The sequence below is a fragment of the Sparus aurata genome, chromosome 7, assembly GCF_900880675.1.
Source record: "Sparus aurata chromosome 7, fSpaAur1.1, whole genome shotgun sequence".
NCBI lineage: Eukaryota > Metazoa > Chordata > Actinopteri > Spariformes > Sparidae > Sparus > Sparus aurata.
Genome location: NC_044193.1, coordinates 29,695,991 through 29,716,955, shown reverse-complemented (window position 1 = coordinate 29,716,955; position 20,965 = coordinate 29,695,991). Strand labels below are relative to the sequence as shown.

Below are 20,965 nucleotides of genomic sequence, written 5' to 3'. Positions count from 1 at the left end.
AGCTCTTTTTAAAGAGAAGAACAACTCAAACTGTCAGCTGAGGGAAAACTGGCAGTAATGATGTGCCCCAAAGCTATGAATGTTGTTTTATTGGATTAGAGAGTTAGATAGATAGTGAGGGTATGACTCACAGTCATGTATAACAGTGGAAGTTCCCCTCTCACTCTATTATAGCATGGAGAGTGATGCATCATGTCTGTCTGGAGCTAATTGTTCCAGACAGACAGCTGCTAAGTGGTTGCTCTGCACTTTTGTGTTTCTGCCTGTCACTCACACTACCCTATGTCCTTCTGTGTTTCTAGCCAGAACACTGGGCTCTGAGCCACGACCTGAACGGCTGCCGGGGCTGTGAGTGTGATATCGGAGGAGCCCTAGACAACCAGTGAGTGATGCTGTAGCTTTAATCCCGAGTCACAGGTCACAAATCATGTACAAGGCTGTTACAAATTGAATAAAACTTGCATGGAGGCCCCTTTCAGATGTTATTGTCTTGAGTATTGACATTCACAAATTAAGTACGATCCCTAAAATAGCAAATGCAGCTTTGCATGCTGTTATGGATTTTTTGGCATCCACCTTTACCCTGGGAGCGGTAATTTGTTACATCTCATCATTGTAATTATTGAATGGAGTAATTTCTGTGCCGTGAGAGGTGACATCCTCTATTCAAACATGAAACGTTAATTTAACGTCAGTCCTCCTCAAGATAGACTGCACTTGTTTTTTGCTATTATTAGCCATGCTAGCTAAGTGGCTGTGACAATGTGGTTGACTTTTGTTGTTGTGATTGAAATTTCTCAACTGTTAGACACATTGCAATGAAATTTGGTGCATGTTCCCCTCAAGAAGAATTCTATTCATGCTGGTGATCTTATCACAAGCTCAAATTCTGCTTTGGTTTATGAGTTTAGTGCTAAGTATCTAATTTAAGTTATGCTAACCTGCTGAACTGAGATGATGAATATGGTAAACACACCTGCTAAACTTCAGCATGTTAGCATAGTCATTCTTAGCATGTTAGCATGCTGATGTTAGCATGTACAGCTTACAGAGCAGCTGGTATGGCAGCAGACTCTTGTTGTTAGCTTGTCTTGTTATACAGTACTCATGATTTTAGAGAGGATTTTTTCGATTTGTCAGGATAAACTGTAAAAATAGATTGAAAAAGGCTAAGCAGGCAACAATGACAGCAAAATAATACAGCTGTTTATGTCATCTTTGTAGCTGCTCCATGGAGAGTGGTCAGTGTCGCTGCCGCAGTCATATGACAGGACGCCAGTGTACACAGGTGGAGTCTGGATATTTCTTCATTGCACTTGATCATTTCCTTTATGAAGCTGAGTTGGCCAAAATGGGGCAGGTAAGCACACTATTCTTCATCTGGAAGCACTTGTAGTGGAGTGATTCTGTATGTAAACATATTTCAAATGATATCTGATAACATCTATGTTCTTAGGGCTCTATGTTGGAGACGAGGGAGCACCAGCCAGGACGCCCCGCCACATGGACGGGCATTGGGTTTGCTCGAGTACCTGAGGGTGGCACCCTAGAGTTTCGCATCACTAACATCCCCTATTCTATGGAATATGACCTGCTTATCCGTTATGAGACACAGGTCTGTGTGTGTGTGTGTGTGTTCATGTGCCTTTATCATCACTGATTCATGAGATTAAATTGAAGCATTTAAAGGAATAGTAATCCATATTTAGATATGCTTATCCTCTCCCTTGCTAAGAGTTAAATGATAAGATGGACACCAGCCTCTTTAATTTTTATTTGAAAAGATAGTGAAGTGACCCCACACTAGTAAAACCACACGTTTTCACACTTTGGCTTTGTTTAAATAATCTGACAAAATATAACGTCTTAATCAGTGATTTAGAAGTGCTGGTAGGCAGAATCTCATATCTTTAGAGGGAGTCAGACTAGCTGTTTCTCCCTGTTTCTAAACATAATTCTAAACTGACTAATAAAAGTCACACAACTCTTAACAAAAGAGCGGGCTAGTGGTTTGCCTTTGCTCTTCAGCCCTTTGCCTAGAAATCCTGTATACTATATACAAGTTAAGCTTTAGGCATTACTTTGTAACTGTATTAAAATTTTCCTGCTCTCATACTTACTGATCAGTCTTTGTTCGACTGAATATGAACCATATATCACTGATTCTGCCTAGATGCCTCGAGACTGGGAAGAAGTGCGTATAACAGTGATCCGTCCGGGGCCGATTCCTACCAGTAGCCCCTGTGGAAACACCATCCCAGATGATGACAGACTCACTGTTTCCCTGCCTGCTGGAGCCAGGTCTGTGGACCAACACACACACACACACACACACACATAGACATGAAATTACAAAGGCTAACATTCATTTACTGGACACTTAGCCTAGCCAAAACAATAATTACAACTCGCCTAACCCTAACCCGTACCCTTATCCTTAACCTATGTCTTCACCCTAAAATGATTTACAGTACATTATGGGGACTTGCATTTTGTTCCGAAAAGAAAAGGTCAATGTGAAAAAGTATGTCCCCATATCTACAGTAAATCATGATCACTGACACATACACACAACCTCAAACTCACAGATCCACAATAACTAAATGCCAGCTGTATGCTGCCGGTGTTTGCTCCAGGTTTGTTGTCCCTCCTCATCCTGTGTGTCTGGAGAGAGATGTGGCCTACACCCTCCGCTTTGAGTTCAGACGCTATCAGGACGCCAACAGTATCCTCAATGGCGCGGCCAACGCTGTCCTCCTTGTGGACTCTGTGAGATTAATATCTTTTTCTAGCCCTCTCAAATAGACATCTGACCTATGAAGTGTCCGCACACAAACATTTCCCTCTCTCTCCTTTTGAAAATTCATACATTTCCAGATTGTGTTGATGCCCCGCCACTCCTCCATGGACATGTTCAACGCAGGGGATCCGGCCTCTAACAACAGGAAGCAGACCTATGAGCGATATCGCTGCCACGAAGGGGCAAAGAGTGTGACCCGCCCGTTGATGAGTGACACCTGTGCTAAGCTAATCACCAGCATGTCGGCCATTATAAATGACGGGGCTCTGCGTGAGTGAAAGAAGTCTTATTAAGTGTTTTTGCCTTGTTTGAATGACATGTATGGTATTTGCCATGCAGCAGGCTGAAGGGTTATGTGACCTTTACCATGACCTCTTACCTGGGGAAAAGAAAACATAGTCTAGATATTTGGATCAGTGATTTTAACGTGCTTAATTATATTGTTGAGATGTGAAATGAATTCATTGGTAGGCAATTGAAAAAAAAAAGTTTTTCTATTAAAGTAAACCATACTTATATTCACATGTATGTACATGTTGGATACAATATTCATGATTTTTCTGAAATGAATCAATACTCCGATTGCAGATAAAATTAATAAATTTTTAAGTCAACAAACAAATGTAGTAGTATGTAAGTATATACATACAAGTATATGCCTCCAAAATGCAGTGGAGGTAAATGAAGTATTAAGTAGCAGAAACATTATATTAATTTATGGTTGTGTATTATTTTGATAAATTTGGTGTTTAATTTATCTTTTATTTTAACTCCTAGCCTACTATGATATACGTGATTTCATGCCTGTGCTCCCCCTCCTCCTCCAGCTTGTAACTGCGATCCTCAGGGGTCCATCAGCTCCCTGTGTGATGTCCGTGGGGGCCAATGCCGCTGCAGGCCCAATGTGATTGGTCGACGCTGTGACCAGTGTGCTCCTGGAACTTACGGCTTTGGAACCTCAGGCTGTGCAGGTGAGAGATTTTAGCCCTTTCTAAATTTTAATCCAAAATACTTGAAATCCAGAGAGGTGTTTATTTAGGATATGATGTAACGTAACATTTTCTGTATTTTTTACTAATTTGGCTAGGTTACCACAGACAGCACAACATCTAATAAAGAAAATAAAAAATGAAATAAGAATACTCGAATCAAATCTCTTGGGGTTCACACACCATTACATTTGCTGCATTTTGTTCTTTTATTCCATTTAGGAATTAAAATGACAGGATGATGATGTATAGTAGCTTTGATAAGGTACACACTATGATGCTGGCGCCCTCTACTGTCTCTCACTACACAAAACTCCTAGGCTTCTTTACTTAAATATATTCCTGATCGCGCTTTTCTGATTCCATCTTTAATTTCTTCTCCTTTCCACTTCATGTCCTCCTTTCATGCTCTCCTCCTTCCTGTACACCAATCACACCTGTCCTCCCTCTGTCCAGCCTGCGGTTGCAGCTTGGAAGGCTCCGTGACTCGACTTTGTGACAAGTTCACCGGTCAGTGCCAGTGCCGTCCAGGAGCGTTTGGTCAGCGATGCGACGGATGCCAGGCGGGTCACTGGGGCTTTCCCAGCTGCCGACCCTGTCAGTGTAACGGGCACGCCGACGAGTGTGACCAGAGGACCGGAGCCTGCATCCGCTGCAGGGACAACACCGGAGGAGACAAGTGTGACAGGTGATGTTTCAGTGTGAAGGTGACACACCTGCTAAACTGTATGAGATCAGTTTTGGTTTACACATATAATGTATGGGGTTGTGGGGGTAAAGAAAGGGATTTAAAGGCTTTGGAGAAGAAGATGTTTTTGTATTTGTGTTAATCAGAAAACGTACTGTTCAATTCTTATTTGCTTGGTTAAACTCCTGTGATCATAAAACAGCCAGCAGGTGTTGATACAATAACTAAAAATTGCAATATGCATTCTTCCATAATGTTATTGAAAGATCAGTAGGCACAATGGTGTATTATGTTTTTGTGTATGTAAAACATCACTTAAGCACATTAAATCAAAATGTTTCTGCAGTTATCGAACAGCTTTATATTAATTGCAACTTAGAATTTTTGACTTAACGTGATAAAACCCTGTGCTACCTTTGAGACCTTTTGTTATTTCTCTAGGTGTGCCAATGGTTACTATGGTAACCCAGTGTTAGGCATAGTATCCGGTGGTCAGTGTCGTCCGTGCCCCTGTCCAGATGGGCCCAACAGTGGACGTCACTTTGCTGCTTCCTGTTACCAGGACAACCGTAGCAGACAGATTATCTGCAACTGTAACCAGGGTTACACAGGTAAACAAAATACCATGCTGGTTCTCTTTCTCTTTTTATCCTTCCTCATTCATCAGCCCTTCCTTTCTCTTCTGTCCCTCCTCTTTATCGTCAGAAAGTGAAGCTAGTGGTAACAAAATTGTGTCCAGATGTGTGTGTGTGTGTGTGTGTCTATAGTTACAACACATTTCACATGGAAATTCATTGTAACTAAAGAGGGTGATTCCTGGGTGAATACCTGTTGAACATGTTGCACGTCTGAACATTATTATAACACATCTTCATACTGCTCATCATGATCCACTTTGTGTCAGTTTGAAAATGTTAGTACAAAAACCTTTTTTGAGTCAAATGTATAAAATGATAAACTAGTTGATGACATTTCATCTCATGTAGTTACAGTGCATCAGTAGTCTGGTTTGTAGTGGAGTTTTGCTTAAGGAAGAGACAATTTTACAGTATAAATAACTTCAGTGATTGAAATTAACCTGAAAACAAAACTAGCAGCACACTAGCAGCTCCGTGAGGATACACTGAAGTTGGTATAATCTTTAGCATGTTAACCATCTCAGTTTGTGATGTTAGCATGCCACTACTAAGCTTATAAGCACAACACAAAATAAAGCTTGGAAGGGCAATGTCAGATTTTCATCTGATGATAGCGGCACACCAACACCACTTTCTGAGTGGGGCTTGAATATCTGAAACAAAAAGTCAACTTCATGGGGGGGCTAGAGGATAAGTCAGAGTCAGTAGGCTTCATCCTCTGGGGATCATGATTGTTTATACAGTCAGACTGATGACAATCCCATCAGCCTCTGGGCATTGTGTGTGGTGCTAATTAGCCAATGTTAGCATGCTATCATTCTAATATACCTAAATAGCGATTCAACATTGGTGAATGTGATAAGCATACCTGCTTAACATCAGCATGCTGAAGTTGTCATTGTGAACATGTTAGAATGTTGACATTAGCGTTTAGCTCAACGCACTGCTGTTGTTTCTAAATACAGCCAGCAAGGCTTTAGACTCTTATTTTGAAACTTTTTATTAGAACAACATGTTTGTCAAAGGGTTTAACCTGATAGTGGCATTTGAAGAAAGTTCATCTAAATCACAATTAATCATACTCTGGTGACCATGAATATGGCCATGAGAACTTTTGGTCAGTCCAGTCATGTTGTGCTCTGAAAATATTAGGCTCATCAAGATGACACTGAGGTTATAACCTCCTCCAGAACAATTCTGAAAAATATCAGTACTAACATTCAACTCTCCTATTTTATGTGACAACACTAAGGATATAACTGAGGTAAGGAGGATGTTGAATGGTAACCTGTGTCATTTCCTTCCTCCCCTGTATTACTGGAACAGGGATTGTTAAACGCTCCGGGGTGACCATTTTTAAGCGTGAGTAGTGACAGTTGACCCCTGTGCCTCCCCCTCCTCCTCCCTATCCTCTATTCCCACCGACCCTCCACTTTACCAGTCCTACCCATGCATGGCTTCAGCACCCTTCTCATCAGTGGTGCTGTGCCACAGTGCACTCCTGCCCATGTGTGAGACCTGGTTCAAAGAATAACTCTTTTTAATACTTCTTAGAATATGTTTCATTTGGCATTAAATTCTGTTTTAAGTGATTGACTTATTTAAATGCGAGATTTGAACCAGGTCTGTAAAAAAAAAGTTGCCAATACAGCTACTTGATGCAGAATCATTACTTTTGAGTGATTGTTTCAAAAGTTTGCCATTCAACAAATGTACGCTTCATTGTGAAAAACGACATTACGAAAATGTTTTAGCGAATGATTTAGGTGGTTGAGCAATATTTTTTTTACAAGCCTGGCTTTTCAGATAAAGCCCAATGGAGAGTACTGACTTTTAAAAGAACAGGAAGAGAGAGTTTGTTTACCTGAAATCTAGCTTATTACATTTGCTTTCTACTCAACTTTCCCTCCTTTTGTTCGTCACTGCATTTAACTCCCTTTGCCCCTTCTCTCCTTCATTCCTGACTTTCATCCAACATTCTCTTTTTTCTATTCTTCCCTCATCTAATCCTCTCTGTACTTCAGATTTCACCCTGCCAGCACAGCCCTACTCTTTATCTCTCCCCACTTTCTCATTCCTTCTTTCTCTAATTTCCTTTTCCTGCTAGACTCAAATATGCCAAGTATTTCTTCATTTGAGTCCAACCTTAAGGGACAGCAAATGAAATATAACAGTGATAACAGCCTAACTAAACTGGAAAAATGGTTCACTGACTATTGTTGTAGCTGTATGGTACAGTTTATGAAACCCTATTCAAAAAAGCTGTTACACTCACTGTATATTAATAAAACAGAATGTGATCATTTTCCATTGCTTTTTGACATATAATCAATTGAAATGAGAACAAAGACAATATATTTCAAGGGACAGTTCACCCAGAAATGAGAATTTAGATGTTACCTGCTCATGCCGAAAGTCAGGAATGTTTCTTTGTCCTCAAAATATTTCTCGAGCTTCACAGCAAAACAGCTTTCCCCCAAACAACTCAAGTAGATAGGGACATGTTTTAAAACATGAAATAAATAACTGAAAATATATATAGCTGCTAAGCTAAAAGTGCAGTGCACCCCATATGAAGTGGGTTTACAGGCTAGACCATGCGCATTGGTTTTGTTTTTGTTTTTTTACTTTATGGAATCAGTGTTATTGTAGTGGTTCATGACAGGTATGGCTCAAATGCAGCCGAACAAAGTGCACACAGTATCGCACAGTGTGCAAACTAGGATATGTCCAAAGCGGTTACATCTGTTTCTGTGGAGATTGTTGAGGCAGACTGAGACATCAGGCCAGAATCCCAGAATTAAATTACTGCTGATTGATGTAACGGTCTGTTATGTTATCAACAAGTATAATAATGTGTTGCATACTGAGGAAGGTTGTTATGACAAAGACAGTTAACTAATGAGAGCTGGTTAACCCAACCCCAGTGAGTGACGATACGTAATATAACTGATTCTAGTAACATAACTATTAATAGAGAGATGGGTTAAGCCAAGTGTTAGACTACCATGTTTCTTTCAATGAAAGTGTCCCCTGAAAATCTCAGTCTAGGACTTGGCACAATCCAGTCATGTGAGAAGGTCTTCATTAGTGTCTTAAACAAATAACCTGTTGATTACCTGCTCTAAATTCACGTTTCCTGCTTCCTGCTGTTCCATACACCCTAAAAACAGCTTGGAATTGTAGCACACTTCACCCATTCAGAGTGCAAATGTATTTTAGCTAAAATAAATGTAGCAATTATGCAATTATAGTATATCCTCATTTTCTAACTCTTGTTCTCTTTTCTTATTTTGTTTTTTTCTCTCCACGTAGGTGCTCGATGTGAGGAATGTGCCCCGGGTTATTACGGCAACCCCTCTCAGCCCGGGGGCCGCTGCCAGCCGTGCCAGTGCAACAACAACATAGACATGTCAGACATCGGCTCTTGTGACAGGCAAACCGGAGAGTGCAGGAAATGCCTTTACAACACTGAGGGCCCCAACTGTGGCATCTGCAGGAGTGGATATTTTGGAGATGCTTCCCGACGCAACTGCAGAAGTGAGTGGCACGTTCACTAAAAAAAAGCTCACAAAAACATGTTTATTATGTTCATTTTAATTATAATTACGTTTTTTTTTTTTTTTTACTTTTTGTCTATAAGAGTGCACATGCAACTTCCTTGGTACTGATCGCAGCCAGTGTATGGAGCGTGAGGACTGTGTGTGCCAGCGTACCACAGGGCAGTGCCAGTGTCTACCCAATGTCATTGGCCTGACATGTGACCACTGCGCCCCCGACCACTGGAACCTGGCCGGTGGGAGGGGCTGTGAATCCTGCGGCTGTGATCCCAACAACTCAGTCACCTCCTCATGTAATGAGGTAGGAAACGCTTAGACCTGATCACATTCAGAAAAGCACAACTCATGATGCAATTTAAGTGTCATGTGTGTTTGCCTTCATTCACATTGATAGGAACAAAATGAATGGATGCGTCTTGCCTGTGTTTCTCTGATCTCTATCCTGCAGTTCACTGGGCAGTGTCAGTGTCGCGACGGCTTCGGGGGGAAGACCTGCACAGACTGTCAGGAGAATTACTGGGGAGACCCTCAGACACAGTGCAGAGGTTAGACACAAAGACATAATGTACTGTATGCTCTTTGTAAACAGTGTTTATGTTATGAAAATGATGCAGAGACCAAAAGATTCATTGCTAGAGTGAAGCAATCTTGGGCTTCATAGCTGGTGCTAAAGCATTGCACAAAAAAAAAAAAAAACACTTTATAATTACCATCATTACTGAATTAATTTCTAGTTAATTAAACTTAAGTTATTAGTTATTGCACTGTCAACGATTAAATGCTTTCTAAACCATTTATTAATCAATTCTAAAGGTTCATAAATATACTATAGTCACAACTTTATACAGGGCATCCAAATAATACCTGTAAGATGAACAACATAGTATTTATTTACTATTTATAAAGTATTAAAAACATCAATTGCAACTTTACAATCAAAAACAGCTTGATAAATGGTTTATAAAGCATTCCATTGTTTGTGAACAGTGAAATACATATTAACTGAAGTTTAATTGACTTAAAATATACCATTTATTAATGATGGTTGTTATAAAGTGTCACCAAGTAATAAATGAACACACAACATAATGACGTTTACTGCCATGTCTCTATTCTCACAATGTAAAACTCATTTAAAAACATCTACAGTGGGGCAAAAAAGTATTTAGTCAGCCACCAATTGTGCAAGTTCTCCCACTTAAAAAGATGAGAGAGGCCTGTAATTTTCATCATAGGTATACCTCAACTGTGAGAGACAAAATGAGAAAAAAAATAGATAAATAAAAAATAAGAAATTCCAGAAAATCACATTGTCGGATTTTTAAAGAATTTATTTGCAAATTATGGTGGAAAATAAGTATTTGGTCAATAACAAAAGTTCATCTCAATACTCTGTTATATACCCTTTGTTGGCAATGACAGAGGTCAAACGTTTTCTGTAAGTCTTCACAAGGTTTTCACACACTGTTGCTGGTATTTTGGCCCATTCCTCCATGCAGATCTCCTCTAGAGCAGTGATATTTTGGGGCTGTCGCTGGGCAACACGGACTTTCAACTCCCTCCAAAGATTTTCTATGGGGTTGAGATCTGGAGACTGGCTAGGCCACTCCAGGACCTTGAAATGCTTCTTACGAAGCCACTCCTTCGTTGCCCGGACGGTGTGTTTGGGATCATTGTCATGCTGAAAGACCCAGCCACGTTTCATCTTCAATGCCCTTGCTGATGGAAGGAGGTTTTCACTCAAAATCTCACGATACATGGCCCCATTCATTCTTTCCTTTACACGGATCAGTCGTCCTGGTCCCTTTGCAGAAAAACAGCCCCAAAGCATGATGTTTCCACCCCAATGCTTCACAGTAGGTATGGTTTTCTTTGGATGCAACTCAGCATTCTTTCTCCTCCAAACACGATAAGTTGAGTTTTTACCAAAAAGTTCTATTTTGGTTTCATCTGACCGTATGACATTCTCCCAATCCTCTTCTCGATCACCCAAATGCTCTCTAGCAAACTTCAGACGGGCCTGGACATGTACTGGCTTATGCAGGGGGACACGTCTGGCACTGCAGGTGCAGGTGCTGGCGGCGTAGTGTGTTACTGATGGTAGCCTTTGTTACTTTGGTCCCAGCTCTCTGCAAGTCATTCACTAGGTCCCCCTGTGTGGTTCTGGGATTTTTGCTCACCGTTCTTGGGATCATTTTGACCCCACGGGGTGAGATCTTGTGTGGAGCCCCAGAACGAGGGAGATTATCAGTGGTCTTGTATGTCTTCCATTTTCTAATAATTGCTCCCACAGTTGATTTCTTCACACCAAGCTGCTTACCTATTGCAGATTCAGTCTTCCCAGCCTGGTGCAGGTCTACAATTTTGTTTCTGGTGTCCTTTGACAGCTCTTTGGTCTTGGCCATAGTGGAGTTTGGAGTGTGACTGTTTGAGGTTGTGGACAGGTGTCTTTTATACTGATAACGAGTTCAAACAGGTGCCATTAATACAGGTAACAAGTGGAGGACAGAGGAGCCTCTTAAAGAAGTTACAGGTCTGTGAGAGCCAGAAATCTCGCTTGTTTGTAGGTGACCAAATACTTATTTTACAGAGGAATTCATTAAAAATCCTACAATGTGATTTCCTGGATTCTTATCCCCCCATTCTGTCTCTCATAGTTGAAGTGTACCTATGATGAAAATTACAGGCCTCTCTCATCTTTTTAAGTGGGAGAACCGGCACAATTGGTGGCTGACTAAATACTTTTTTGCCCCACTGTAGGTAGCATTAGCAAGGTAACTTTGTTAGCATTTGCTTTTCTAATACTAATAATAATAATAATAATAATACATTTTATTTAAGAAGCGCCTTTCAGGACACTCAAGGACACTTTACAGAGGGACATCAGAATAAAACAATGGATAAAAAAAATATCAATTTAAAACATTCAATAAAACAACATTCAAACATCCAAATACAAAGAAAGAAAAACATACAATAAACAACATTTCAAAACATCAGTGAACATACAGTGTGCAACAATTAAATAATTGCTTAAACGCTTTCGCTGCAGTAAAAGGAGTTTATACAGTGATGCTACAGTACTGCAGTACACAATATATGGATGATTTTACATTACGCTCAGAGTCTGATTAAATAGTTATGAAAAAAGTAAGCTATCAATCAAGGAGTATGGTTTAGACCTGCTCAATTTTCGAGAGTGTAATGAGAGCCTTAGTTTGGACTACACAGTAAACCTTATGTGTGACTGTACATAGAGGGAGTTGGAGATATCTGCTCGTCCTTCATGTGTGTCTCAAAGTCTCTGCTTAACTTCAAATAATGGATCAGTTATAGATTCATTTTCAAGGTAACCAGGATTGTTTGAAAATAGATATTAGTATAACTGCATCTAACATTTCATATGGATTACATAAATATATAGAATTTAGATTAAGTGAGAATTCTGAACGTGGCTCATTTCAAAACACTTACACAACTAACCAGTGTAAGGACTTACAGTCAGTTTCCTAGTTGTTCCACATTCACTGCACACTCTCCTTGTCTCCTCCTCCAGCTTGTGACTGTGACTGGCGAGGCATTGAGACCTCTCAGTGCAACAGGGTGACGGGCCACTGTGTCTGCCAGCAGGGGGTGTCCGGTGTCCGTTGTGACCAGTGTGCCAGAGGCTTCTCTGGCCAGTTCCCCAACTGTCAGCCCTGTCACCAGTGTTTCGGGGACTGGGATCGCATTGTGCAGGTGCAGTTTGATGCTAAATAGGGGGTTTTATCTTTAATCTATAGATTAGGAGTCAAGCTGAATCACTTTCAAACTTTTGTTTTGTCACCAGGACCTGGCAGTGCGCACCAAGACACTGGCAGAACGTGCCCATGAGATTCAGACCACTGGGCTCACTGGGGCCTATGAGAAGGCCTTCAGAGACCTGGAGGAGAAACTGGCACAAGCTCAGGGTATTGTCAACGCACGCAACGCCACGGCTGCAGCCGTCGCTACCCTGATGGAGCTTATTGAAGATCTTAGGTACGACTGTCACATTAAGATTTTCCCATGTGAAAATATCCATCTTAAGTCATTTTTTTTAGTACCATTAGAGATTAGTATCCAAATAATGCTTCTTGATTTAGGACTTTTTTTCTATTGAGTTTAAGCAGATTTATTCAGTTTGCCTATGGAAGTTCATTTGATATGTTATCAGGATTACAATTGACACCCCAGTTTCTGCTTATCTTGCCCCGCAGAGCGCAAATTGGTGAGACAACGGACACCCTGAACCGCCTGGAAGGAGACCTAACCATCGTCCAGGACGGCAACTCTGAGGCAAGCAAAGAGCTGAGCGCTCTGGAGAGAGAGGCTAAAGAGCTAAACCTCACTTCAGAGCAGCTGCACCACCAACTGGATGTCCTCAAAAACTCCAACTTCCTCGGTGAGAAAAAGAGGATATATCCTGAGTATTCAACTAGTCACACGTCTTCTCTTTCTCTTATTAAGTCTCAAATTTACTTTAGCATCAGTTTAATTCATATGGAATCAGTAAGTAAAAACTCCCTTTTCTTACTCCTCTTATTCTAGGTGCATACGACAGCATCCGTACCTCCTACAACAAGTCTCGTGATGCAGAGCGGCGTGCCAATGAATCAACAACCACCAGGCCCAGCACAGTCAGCCAATCCGCAGACACTCGACGCCGTACAGAGCGCCTTATCACTGCCAAGAAGGACGACTTCAACCGTAAAAACTCTGCTAACAAGCGTGCGCTTGGAGAACTCAACACCAGAGCACAGGGCCTGGATATGAAGAAGATCAATGAGAAGGTCTGATCCCATACTTTTTTTGTGGAAGGGCTGTTAGTGCTGATTTTGATAGCATTCATGTATACAGTCATGCAAAATCAGGGAGAAGTAACTACGGGATAACTGAAGAATTCACAGCAATAACGATGATTGAAGAATTGTAGTTTAAAACTTTCAAAATTTCAGAGTGTCCACAAATAACAGTTTTCAGGTTGTCACATCTATGTATTATATTGTAGAAATATCTACTGATGTTAGCATGGTAACCAGCTAGCCCTGGCCTGTCCACTCCTGTTCTAGCTATGCTAACGCCAACACCCCCCCAGTGCCCGAGCTCCCAGTCTGGACTGATACGGTAGCTGCATGGCTAACTTAGCTAACTAGCTAACAAATGCTACAATATGCAGCAGTTAGTGGTCACTCTGGTTGTTTGGTTAGAGTATGAATTCAACAGTTCGCCAGTTCTAACATTTTGCACCTTTAACCACATCAAATAACAGGAATTTCACACATTCAAAAGTTGATAGTAGTTACTGATACTCAACAAGCCAGTCACGTTACAGACAAGAGTCACAGTCTGGTCTTAACTCAATGCTGAAAAACTACCATTTGTAGTTATTGTGTTTTTGTTTTGTATGACAGACAAGGAGTTAAGACCTTCTACACCAACCTGACAATTTCCATCAAAATACAAGTACATGTCCGTCTGTCCCTACAGGTGTGCGGCGCCCCAGGTGACGCTCCTTGTGGGGAAAGTCCTTGTGGGGGTGCAGGTTGTCGTGACGATGAGGGGAACCGTCACTGTGGAGGCCTGAACTGTAACAGTGCTGTATCATTAGCTGACAATGCCCTGGAGAGAGCCAAACACGCAGAGAAGGAGCTGAACAAAGCTATGGGAGAGGTGGAGGGGCTCTTTACAAAGGTACAGAGACATATGAGGACTATAGCTATTGTACGTTTCATTTGTACTTAAGCTGTTTCAAATGTATAGCATCACATCTGGTCAGATGGACCAGTAAGTGATGTTTTGGTTTCTGTGTTTTTCAGCCAGAATGGATTGTAGCTAAGAATGTCTGTCTATATATATTTTTTTTTAAGTTCTTTCTGGAATGTTGCTTCATTTTTTGCCAATTAAAATGACAGTCAGCCAATGTGATTAAAGTAAGCAGTGCAGCTGCACTGTGGGACATATGGGCTCCAAGACTAAACAGATTTGATTTTAAGGGGGCATATTGAAATACCTGTACCTACCTAAGACTGTATATAATATAAATAAGACTTTAATAAATTCTAACAAAAGACTGTTAAGTAGCATCAGTTGAAGACAGCAGTTACCATGACTCCATCATAAGCATCTCTGCTTTTCGCTCAGGTGGCAGAGGCCAAGAACAAGGCAGAGGAGGCCAAGGGTAAAGCCCAGGCTGCTCTAGACAAAGCCACCGCCACCAAGAACAAGGTGGAGCGCTCCAACAATGACCTGAGAGACCTCATCAAACAGATCAGAGAATTCCTCACTCGTGAGTCTGGCAGTCTGTTTGGTTTATACATCATAATACTGTATATTCTACATGTGCATGCAAGTTCACCAAAAACATTTAGAACAGCCATAGTAGTCAGTAACAGTTAGTAGAATAGTTGCCTCTTAACTAACTTTACTATGTCAACCCCCCCCATTTCTCATGTCTTCCTCCCAGAGGAGGGTGCGGACCCGGACAGCATTGAGGCCGTGGCGAACCATGTGTTGGCGCTCTCCATCCCTGCCTCACCCCTCCAGATCAGACATCTCGCTGATGAAATCAAGGATCGGGTTCGCAGCCTTTCAAATGTGGATGCCATCCTGGAACAGACGCAGGATGATGTCCGCAAGGCAGAGCAATTGCTGCTGGATGCCAAGAGGGCAAGGTAGTCAGGACAGAGAGAATTATTTGTACTACTATATCTATTCATCTTTCCTTAAAGTATTAACTGTCAAATTATATATTGTTTTTCAGGCATCGTGCTGAGGGGGTGAAGACTACAGCCGAGACAGTGAAACAAGCTCTGCTGGATGCTAAGACGGCCCAGACGTCAGCAGAGAAGGCCATAGCGAGAGCCAAAGCTGACATTGGGGACACTGAGGCCCGACTGGCACAGGTAACAGGCCATAAAAAAGAAAAGAAAAACATTAAGCTGTAGTAATTGACCCTGTGATTCCCCTAGGCACTGCTGAACATTTTGGCATCTTTCAGTTCATTGTTTTTGTTTTAACTTTTTGTTTTGGTTCAGTCTCAAAGCTCTTTTCAGCATTGTTTTCAGCCACAGAAGAATGCTGTTTCACACCAGGGCACTTAGAGAAAACATAATCCAACAAAAGCAAAGCTTGCACTTATGTTATTTCCGAAGGATTAGAATACACTGTGCTTCATCATGCTCTCCTCAGATTGAGTCAGAGACATCCAACAGTGAGAAGGACCTGAACGATGCCATGGATCGCCTGGGCACACTGGGACGGGAGATCAATGCCCTGAAGACCAAGCGTGCCAACAACAGCATGGCAGCAGCCCGAGCTGAAGAGACAGCGACCATGGCACGAGACAAGGCAAACGAAGCTAAGCAGGTGTGTGTCTGTGTGTGTAACTCACTTCACCTCATTTAAAGCGTACAAACTGTCACAGAAAAACATCTCTCCTGTCTTGATGGTCAGATTCTAGATGGCCAGCTGACAGATAAATACCATGAAGTGCAGCAGCGGGTTGACACGAAGGCCAAAGCTGTGAAGGATGCCAAGAAAAGAGCAGAGAGCCTCAGAGATGAAGCAAAAGAACTACTGAGAGATGCCCAGAACAAGCTCCGGAGGCTAGCAGGTGCTTATTAAAATGTTTACGTAGGTGTGCCTGTGTGTTTATGAAGAGGTAGACGGGGTTTATGTGTTTGTATGTTTGGAGGAAGAAAAGTCTGGGTTTATATTTTAACACACTGTAGCACCCCGATGCCACAGACCACAGGTTCCAACGTCCTTTATGGCAGATATAGACAGACAGCAGTGTAAGATTGCAAATGTAAATCTTTCATTCAGCAAGGGCAAATGAATAATACTTGAATCAAAACAGCAAACAAAAACACGGCTTTCCAACAGGTGCCCTTTATCTTGTAATCACCCATCCGTACTGATTCACAGGTCCAACCAGACCTCACACCTGTGTCGGTTCCACCCAGCTACAATGTGATTGTTGCAACGAGTAGAGTATTAAGAATCTGTTGCAGTCTTAATTATATTTTGCTGTTTACATTGGCAATTCAAAGCACTTTACAGGGGACTGACAAGCTGATAAAAACTAAAAATACATACAATTTAATAGATAAAAAAAAACAAAAAACACAATAGATAAAAGACAATTAACCAAGAATATAGTAAAATAACCTCCCTGCCTGACCCTACTGGTCTATGCATTACAAACATGACAGACAAATAGGTTGACCATGTTGTGCTTTGTATACAAGTAAAACAATAAATATAATCAATATTGAAAGCAACAAGCAACCAATGTAGAGACTTTTAATAGGTGGCATGTGTTCTCTCCTTCTTGTCCTAGCTAAATATATGGCCAGATTTAGTGACATACACCTTAAGGAAATTCCATGTACTTTCAAATAAGCTCACTTGCTTTTTCGCCAAGGCCAGTCTCACATTACAGGGGTTTGGAGGTTATCTAATTCTGATTCCTCCCAACAATCTGAGGAGAAATCTAGTCTGGGACCTCAGTCTGTAAAGGTGTTCGGCCTTGATAATTTAGGGGTTTACAGATCCAATCTTAATCTTCCTGAACTGCTCACAGGCCCATAAAGGCCACCCCAATAAGTATCCAATGTGTTTGATATCTTGTATTTTGAATCTGGAAGATGATGATTGTCATTACTTCAGGACATTCTCAACAGTCAATGACAGAGATATCCTGAAGCAGCTGACAGTGGTGCCAAGTAGATAGGAAGCCAGTTAAAAGCAGTTTGAAACAGGCCAGTGTATTTCAACAGTCTATTTAAAAGAAATTGGTGATTAAAATCAGCACCCAGATAAAGTAGAATGATTAGATAACCACTGAGAGGCACCAAATGCTGCTCATGCCTGGCTGTGTAACCATTCCTCAAATCCCTTCTTCCCACAGAGCTGGAGAAAAACTATGAGGAGAACCAGAGAAAGCTGGAGGGGAAAGCTCGTCAGCTCGATGGCTTGGAGGACCAGATGAAAGCCATCCTCAATGACATCAACAAACAGATCCAGATCTACAACACATGCCAGTAACTCAGCAGTCTTTGTCACAAGAAAACAGTTCATTTCCTTCAGATACAGTAACTGTACTTTCTGGTAAATGAATACAAAAAGAGGGTTGGGTGGTTTTTTGATCACTCTGCCAGTGAATTTACATAATTTGTGGGTAAACTGCCTTTTATGTAAGTATTTAAAATGGTTGCTATCATATATAAGGGCTCGACACATTGCGCTTTGTCCAGGGCTAAAAGCATTCTTTGAACCTACTTAGCTCCAGGCTAACCTTTCATTGGCACATGTATGTATGTGTGTGAAAGTTATCCAGTTAACATTAGCCCTGGGCTAAGAGTTGACACTTGGAGCCTGGGGCTAAAAAGGCTCTACGACTGCTTCTAGCTCTGGGCTTAGTGCAGTGCAAAGGAATATTTACCCACAACTGAACAAGTAAAGGTTGTCTGATATCACCTATGTTATTTTAATTTATGTACATTATTTTTGTTTTAAATTTCTAAACCAATCTGGAAATCCGTGTTTGACTTCTTGTTTTGAACATGAAAAATGAAAATTGTGTTTGAGGAAATCATTAATACACAGATGTGGCTGAAAAATAATTATGCATTGCAAATATATGTAGTTTAACCATTTATTAATTGCATTGTTTACTGTTGCATAATCAACAGGTCAATATCCTTTTCTCCCTGTTTTTCTATGAAGTCTGTGTGACTATTGGAGGTATAGTCTGAGCTGTGCTCATCACAAGAGGACTTCATTCAAACTGTACTGGACAGTGTCTTCTCTCAGGATAAAACACCACAACTGCTGAATGCATAAAGTTTAAATGAACATCTGTTCAAATTGAAATGTGTTTCATGGTTAAAAAGATGAGGCTTGATTCTTATTTCTCAAACAAGCCAAAATACAGAGATGAATGAGGGTACAGTCAGTACAGTTGTGCCAATGTGGGTGCGAGAAATACAGTTTTGAATGTCTGCCTTTATACATATAAGACAAAAACAAATTATGTGACCATTTTTATGTGAAGATAGGTGAACTGTTTGATACTGCAAGTAAATAGAAAGAACCAGCCAAAAACACTTCTGCCTGAAGTAGCCAAAGACCAAAACTAAATAAATAGATAAATAAATACACCTCCCAGCACCTTCAAAGGTCACAGATTATCTCTGATTCCCTGGTTGTCACAGCGAAGTTTCCCCGTCCATGCTTCCTCCTAAGAAATAGTCTGGCACATATTCCTGTAAAACCACATTTCCACACTTTGTGTTTCTGGATGGATTAAACAAGATGTATTGTGTTGATTTAGAGGGGCTGGTTGGCAGGCTTTTCAAGATGTAGACGGAGCCAGGCTTGCTGTTTCCCCTCGTTTCCAGTATTTATACTAAGCCAAACTACAGTCTCCTCAAATGAACGGATGTTGGAGTGTATTGATCTTCTCATCTAACGCTCAGCAGGAAAGTGAATAAGTGAAATGTTTTGCGATGCTGTTTGCTGTGTTTGTTCTGGTTTCAGTCATCACTGGGATTCAATTTTATGAATGCCAACCCTGAGATGAACAGATTGTGAATGTCTGTTTATCAAGTTGATAGAATATAAGGTCTGCAGTAACTGAACCCTCTCTGGACTGATATAGTATTCTACAGTATGCATAGTGTTTGATTGTGCCTTATAATATGCCAGTGTCTTGGACTCGTGCTACTTTCATGACAATGTGTGTTTGAGGAAGCAAAAAACTATAAGTGTGTACACATGCGTCTCTCAGATCACATATCAACTGGCAGCCAAATGATTTCGACAACTTACCAAAGCAGACGTACCAAAAGGAGCATGTGTAAAGTTTTTCTGTGTACAGTTTTGTGAATAAAGGTTGGATAACTTAACATTTTTTGCTGTCGAAGAAGCTTCCATGAGAATCTATATCACAAGTCTGCTGTAAGTCAGAATACTCGTACACATCATTTGAAAATCCTCCGTGCTTGATACTGTCCCATTTACTAACCTTGCTACATTGTGTTCTACTGCAGTCTGCAAGGGCATAAGATTATTGCAATTTGCTGTTACTGTTGCTACTGTTTGTGTTCTGCAGGGGTGCGTTGAGCGCTGCCATGAGTCCATGATGTGCTCTTTGAGAAAGTTTGCATCATATCAAGGCAGGGCCTTCACATGCCCCAAGTCACAGATGGTAGAGGGGAAAGCAAAATAAAAGGAAGAACATCAGAGTTAAATAATAATGTAAGAATTCTGTATTAAAATGTCAAAAAAAAAAAAAAAAAAACACGCCTAAACCTGTGTAACACATTTGTTTGGTTGCATAATTACATTATCCAAAATATTTCCTACAATGTTCAAACACAGAGATTACTTGAGGCCACAGAGCATTTCGCTCAGTCGCCTGTTGCTGCTTCTGGGAGGGGAGGACAGCTAACAGACTAAACCTTTAATGTGAATACAATAAAACATTACCTCATCTGTGAACATTTGTGCCTGAGTCATGTCAGATGGATTTTCATCAGAAGCTAAAAAGTCATCTCTGACCTCTCCCGCCTGTATTCAGCTCTGGGTCAGAGCAGAATCTGATGTCAAATGATGTTTATTCCCCCAGATGGTCTGGCTCGGCACCTGACTCTCACTGAGCAGCAGCTCTGTCCCCGGCTCTGCCTGAGCCTCCCAACACAACAGTCTTTAGTTGTGCTTTACTGAAAAACCCATAAAGCAGCAGAAAGGACATATTGCGTTTTAGGGAGATCAGAAAGGCGAGTAATATTTGCTTTTGCTGTTTTGTCCATACAATATTGTTGTTTTGTTAAGTTAATCAGCGTTTTGATGGTGCTTAGTGTAAGTTACCTTTTCTACACCTTAATTATAAGAAATATGATGCCACGACTGGTCAGCATCATCGCTGTCAACACAGGGCTCAGAGTGCCATTCGGGACAAGGCCCCTGTCTAAAAATAGTAGGCTGCCTATGTATTATGGCCCTGTCAGCCCCTCCTCAGATGGTAATATGGGCCCATATAAAGAGTTGACAAGTGAGAGCCATTTAAATTTGACTGTGGTGTATCTGGGGTGAGCTTTAGTTGAAGCAGTAGTTCCCCCAGCCGGCCCTGCCAAGTGCACCAGAAACCAACCAGTATTTTTGCACTTGTGTGCTATCCAGCCCTGGGTTTCTCTGTGTGTCTGTTAGTATTAATCATCTGACAGGAAGGACATGTATTCACAGGAGATATTAAGGGGTTTCAA

The 20,965-nt window shown here is 41.1% G+C and overlaps 1 protein-coding gene across 2 annotated transcripts in view; it reads left to right on the top strand.

The window, feature by feature from the left end:
- Positions 1 to 19,611, top strand: part of lamb2 (laminin, beta 2 (laminin S)) — a 50,174-nt gene extending 30,563 nt beyond the window's left edge. Inside the window, exons 13-36 of one of the 2 annotated variants that reach the window (XM_030423545.1) lie at positions 303 to 382; positions 1,225 to 1,360; positions 1,457 to 1,615; positions 2,174 to 2,301; positions 2,637 to 2,769; positions 2,878 to 3,070; positions 3,628 to 3,771; positions 4,246 to 4,477; positions 4,919 to 5,088; positions 6,442 to 6,477; positions 8,431 to 8,655; positions 8,759 to 8,976; positions 9,124 to 9,220; positions 12,232 to 12,413; positions 12,505 to 12,695; positions 12,914 to 13,098; positions 13,245 to 13,486; positions 14,184 to 14,387; positions 14,838 to 14,982; positions 15,160 to 15,367; positions 15,457 to 15,598; positions 15,885 to 16,061; positions 16,149 to 16,308; positions 17,608 to 19,611. In XM_030423545.1, coding sequence (XP_030279405.1) covers positions 303 to 382; positions 1,225 to 1,360; positions 1,457 to 1,615; positions 2,174 to 2,301; positions 2,637 to 2,769; positions 2,878 to 3,070; positions 3,628 to 3,771; positions 4,246 to 4,477; positions 4,919 to 5,088; positions 6,442 to 6,477; positions 8,431 to 8,655; positions 8,759 to 8,976; positions 9,124 to 9,220; positions 12,232 to 12,413; positions 12,505 to 12,695; positions 12,914 to 13,098; positions 13,245 to 13,486; positions 14,184 to 14,387; positions 14,838 to 14,982; positions 15,160 to 15,367; positions 15,457 to 15,598; positions 15,885 to 16,061; positions 16,149 to 16,308; positions 17,608 to 17,744 — 3,924 coding nt within the window. In that variant the 3' untranslated portion in view covers positions 17,745 to 19,611. The remainder of the gene's footprint in view (positions 1 to 302; positions 383 to 1,224; positions 1,361 to 1,456; positions 1,616 to 2,173; positions 2,302 to 2,636; positions 2,770 to 2,877; positions 3,071 to 3,627; positions 3,772 to 4,245; positions 4,478 to 4,918; positions 5,089 to 6,441; positions 6,478 to 8,430; positions 8,656 to 8,758; positions 8,977 to 9,123; positions 9,221 to 12,231; positions 12,414 to 12,504; positions 12,696 to 12,913; positions 13,099 to 13,244; positions 13,487 to 14,183; positions 14,388 to 14,837; positions 14,983 to 15,159; positions 15,368 to 15,456; positions 15,599 to 15,884; positions 16,062 to 16,148; positions 16,309 to 17,607) is intronic. The other variant, XM_030423546.1, reaches the window with a different exon arrangement.
- The last annotated feature ends 1,354 nt before the right edge of the window (positions 19,612 to 20,965 follow it).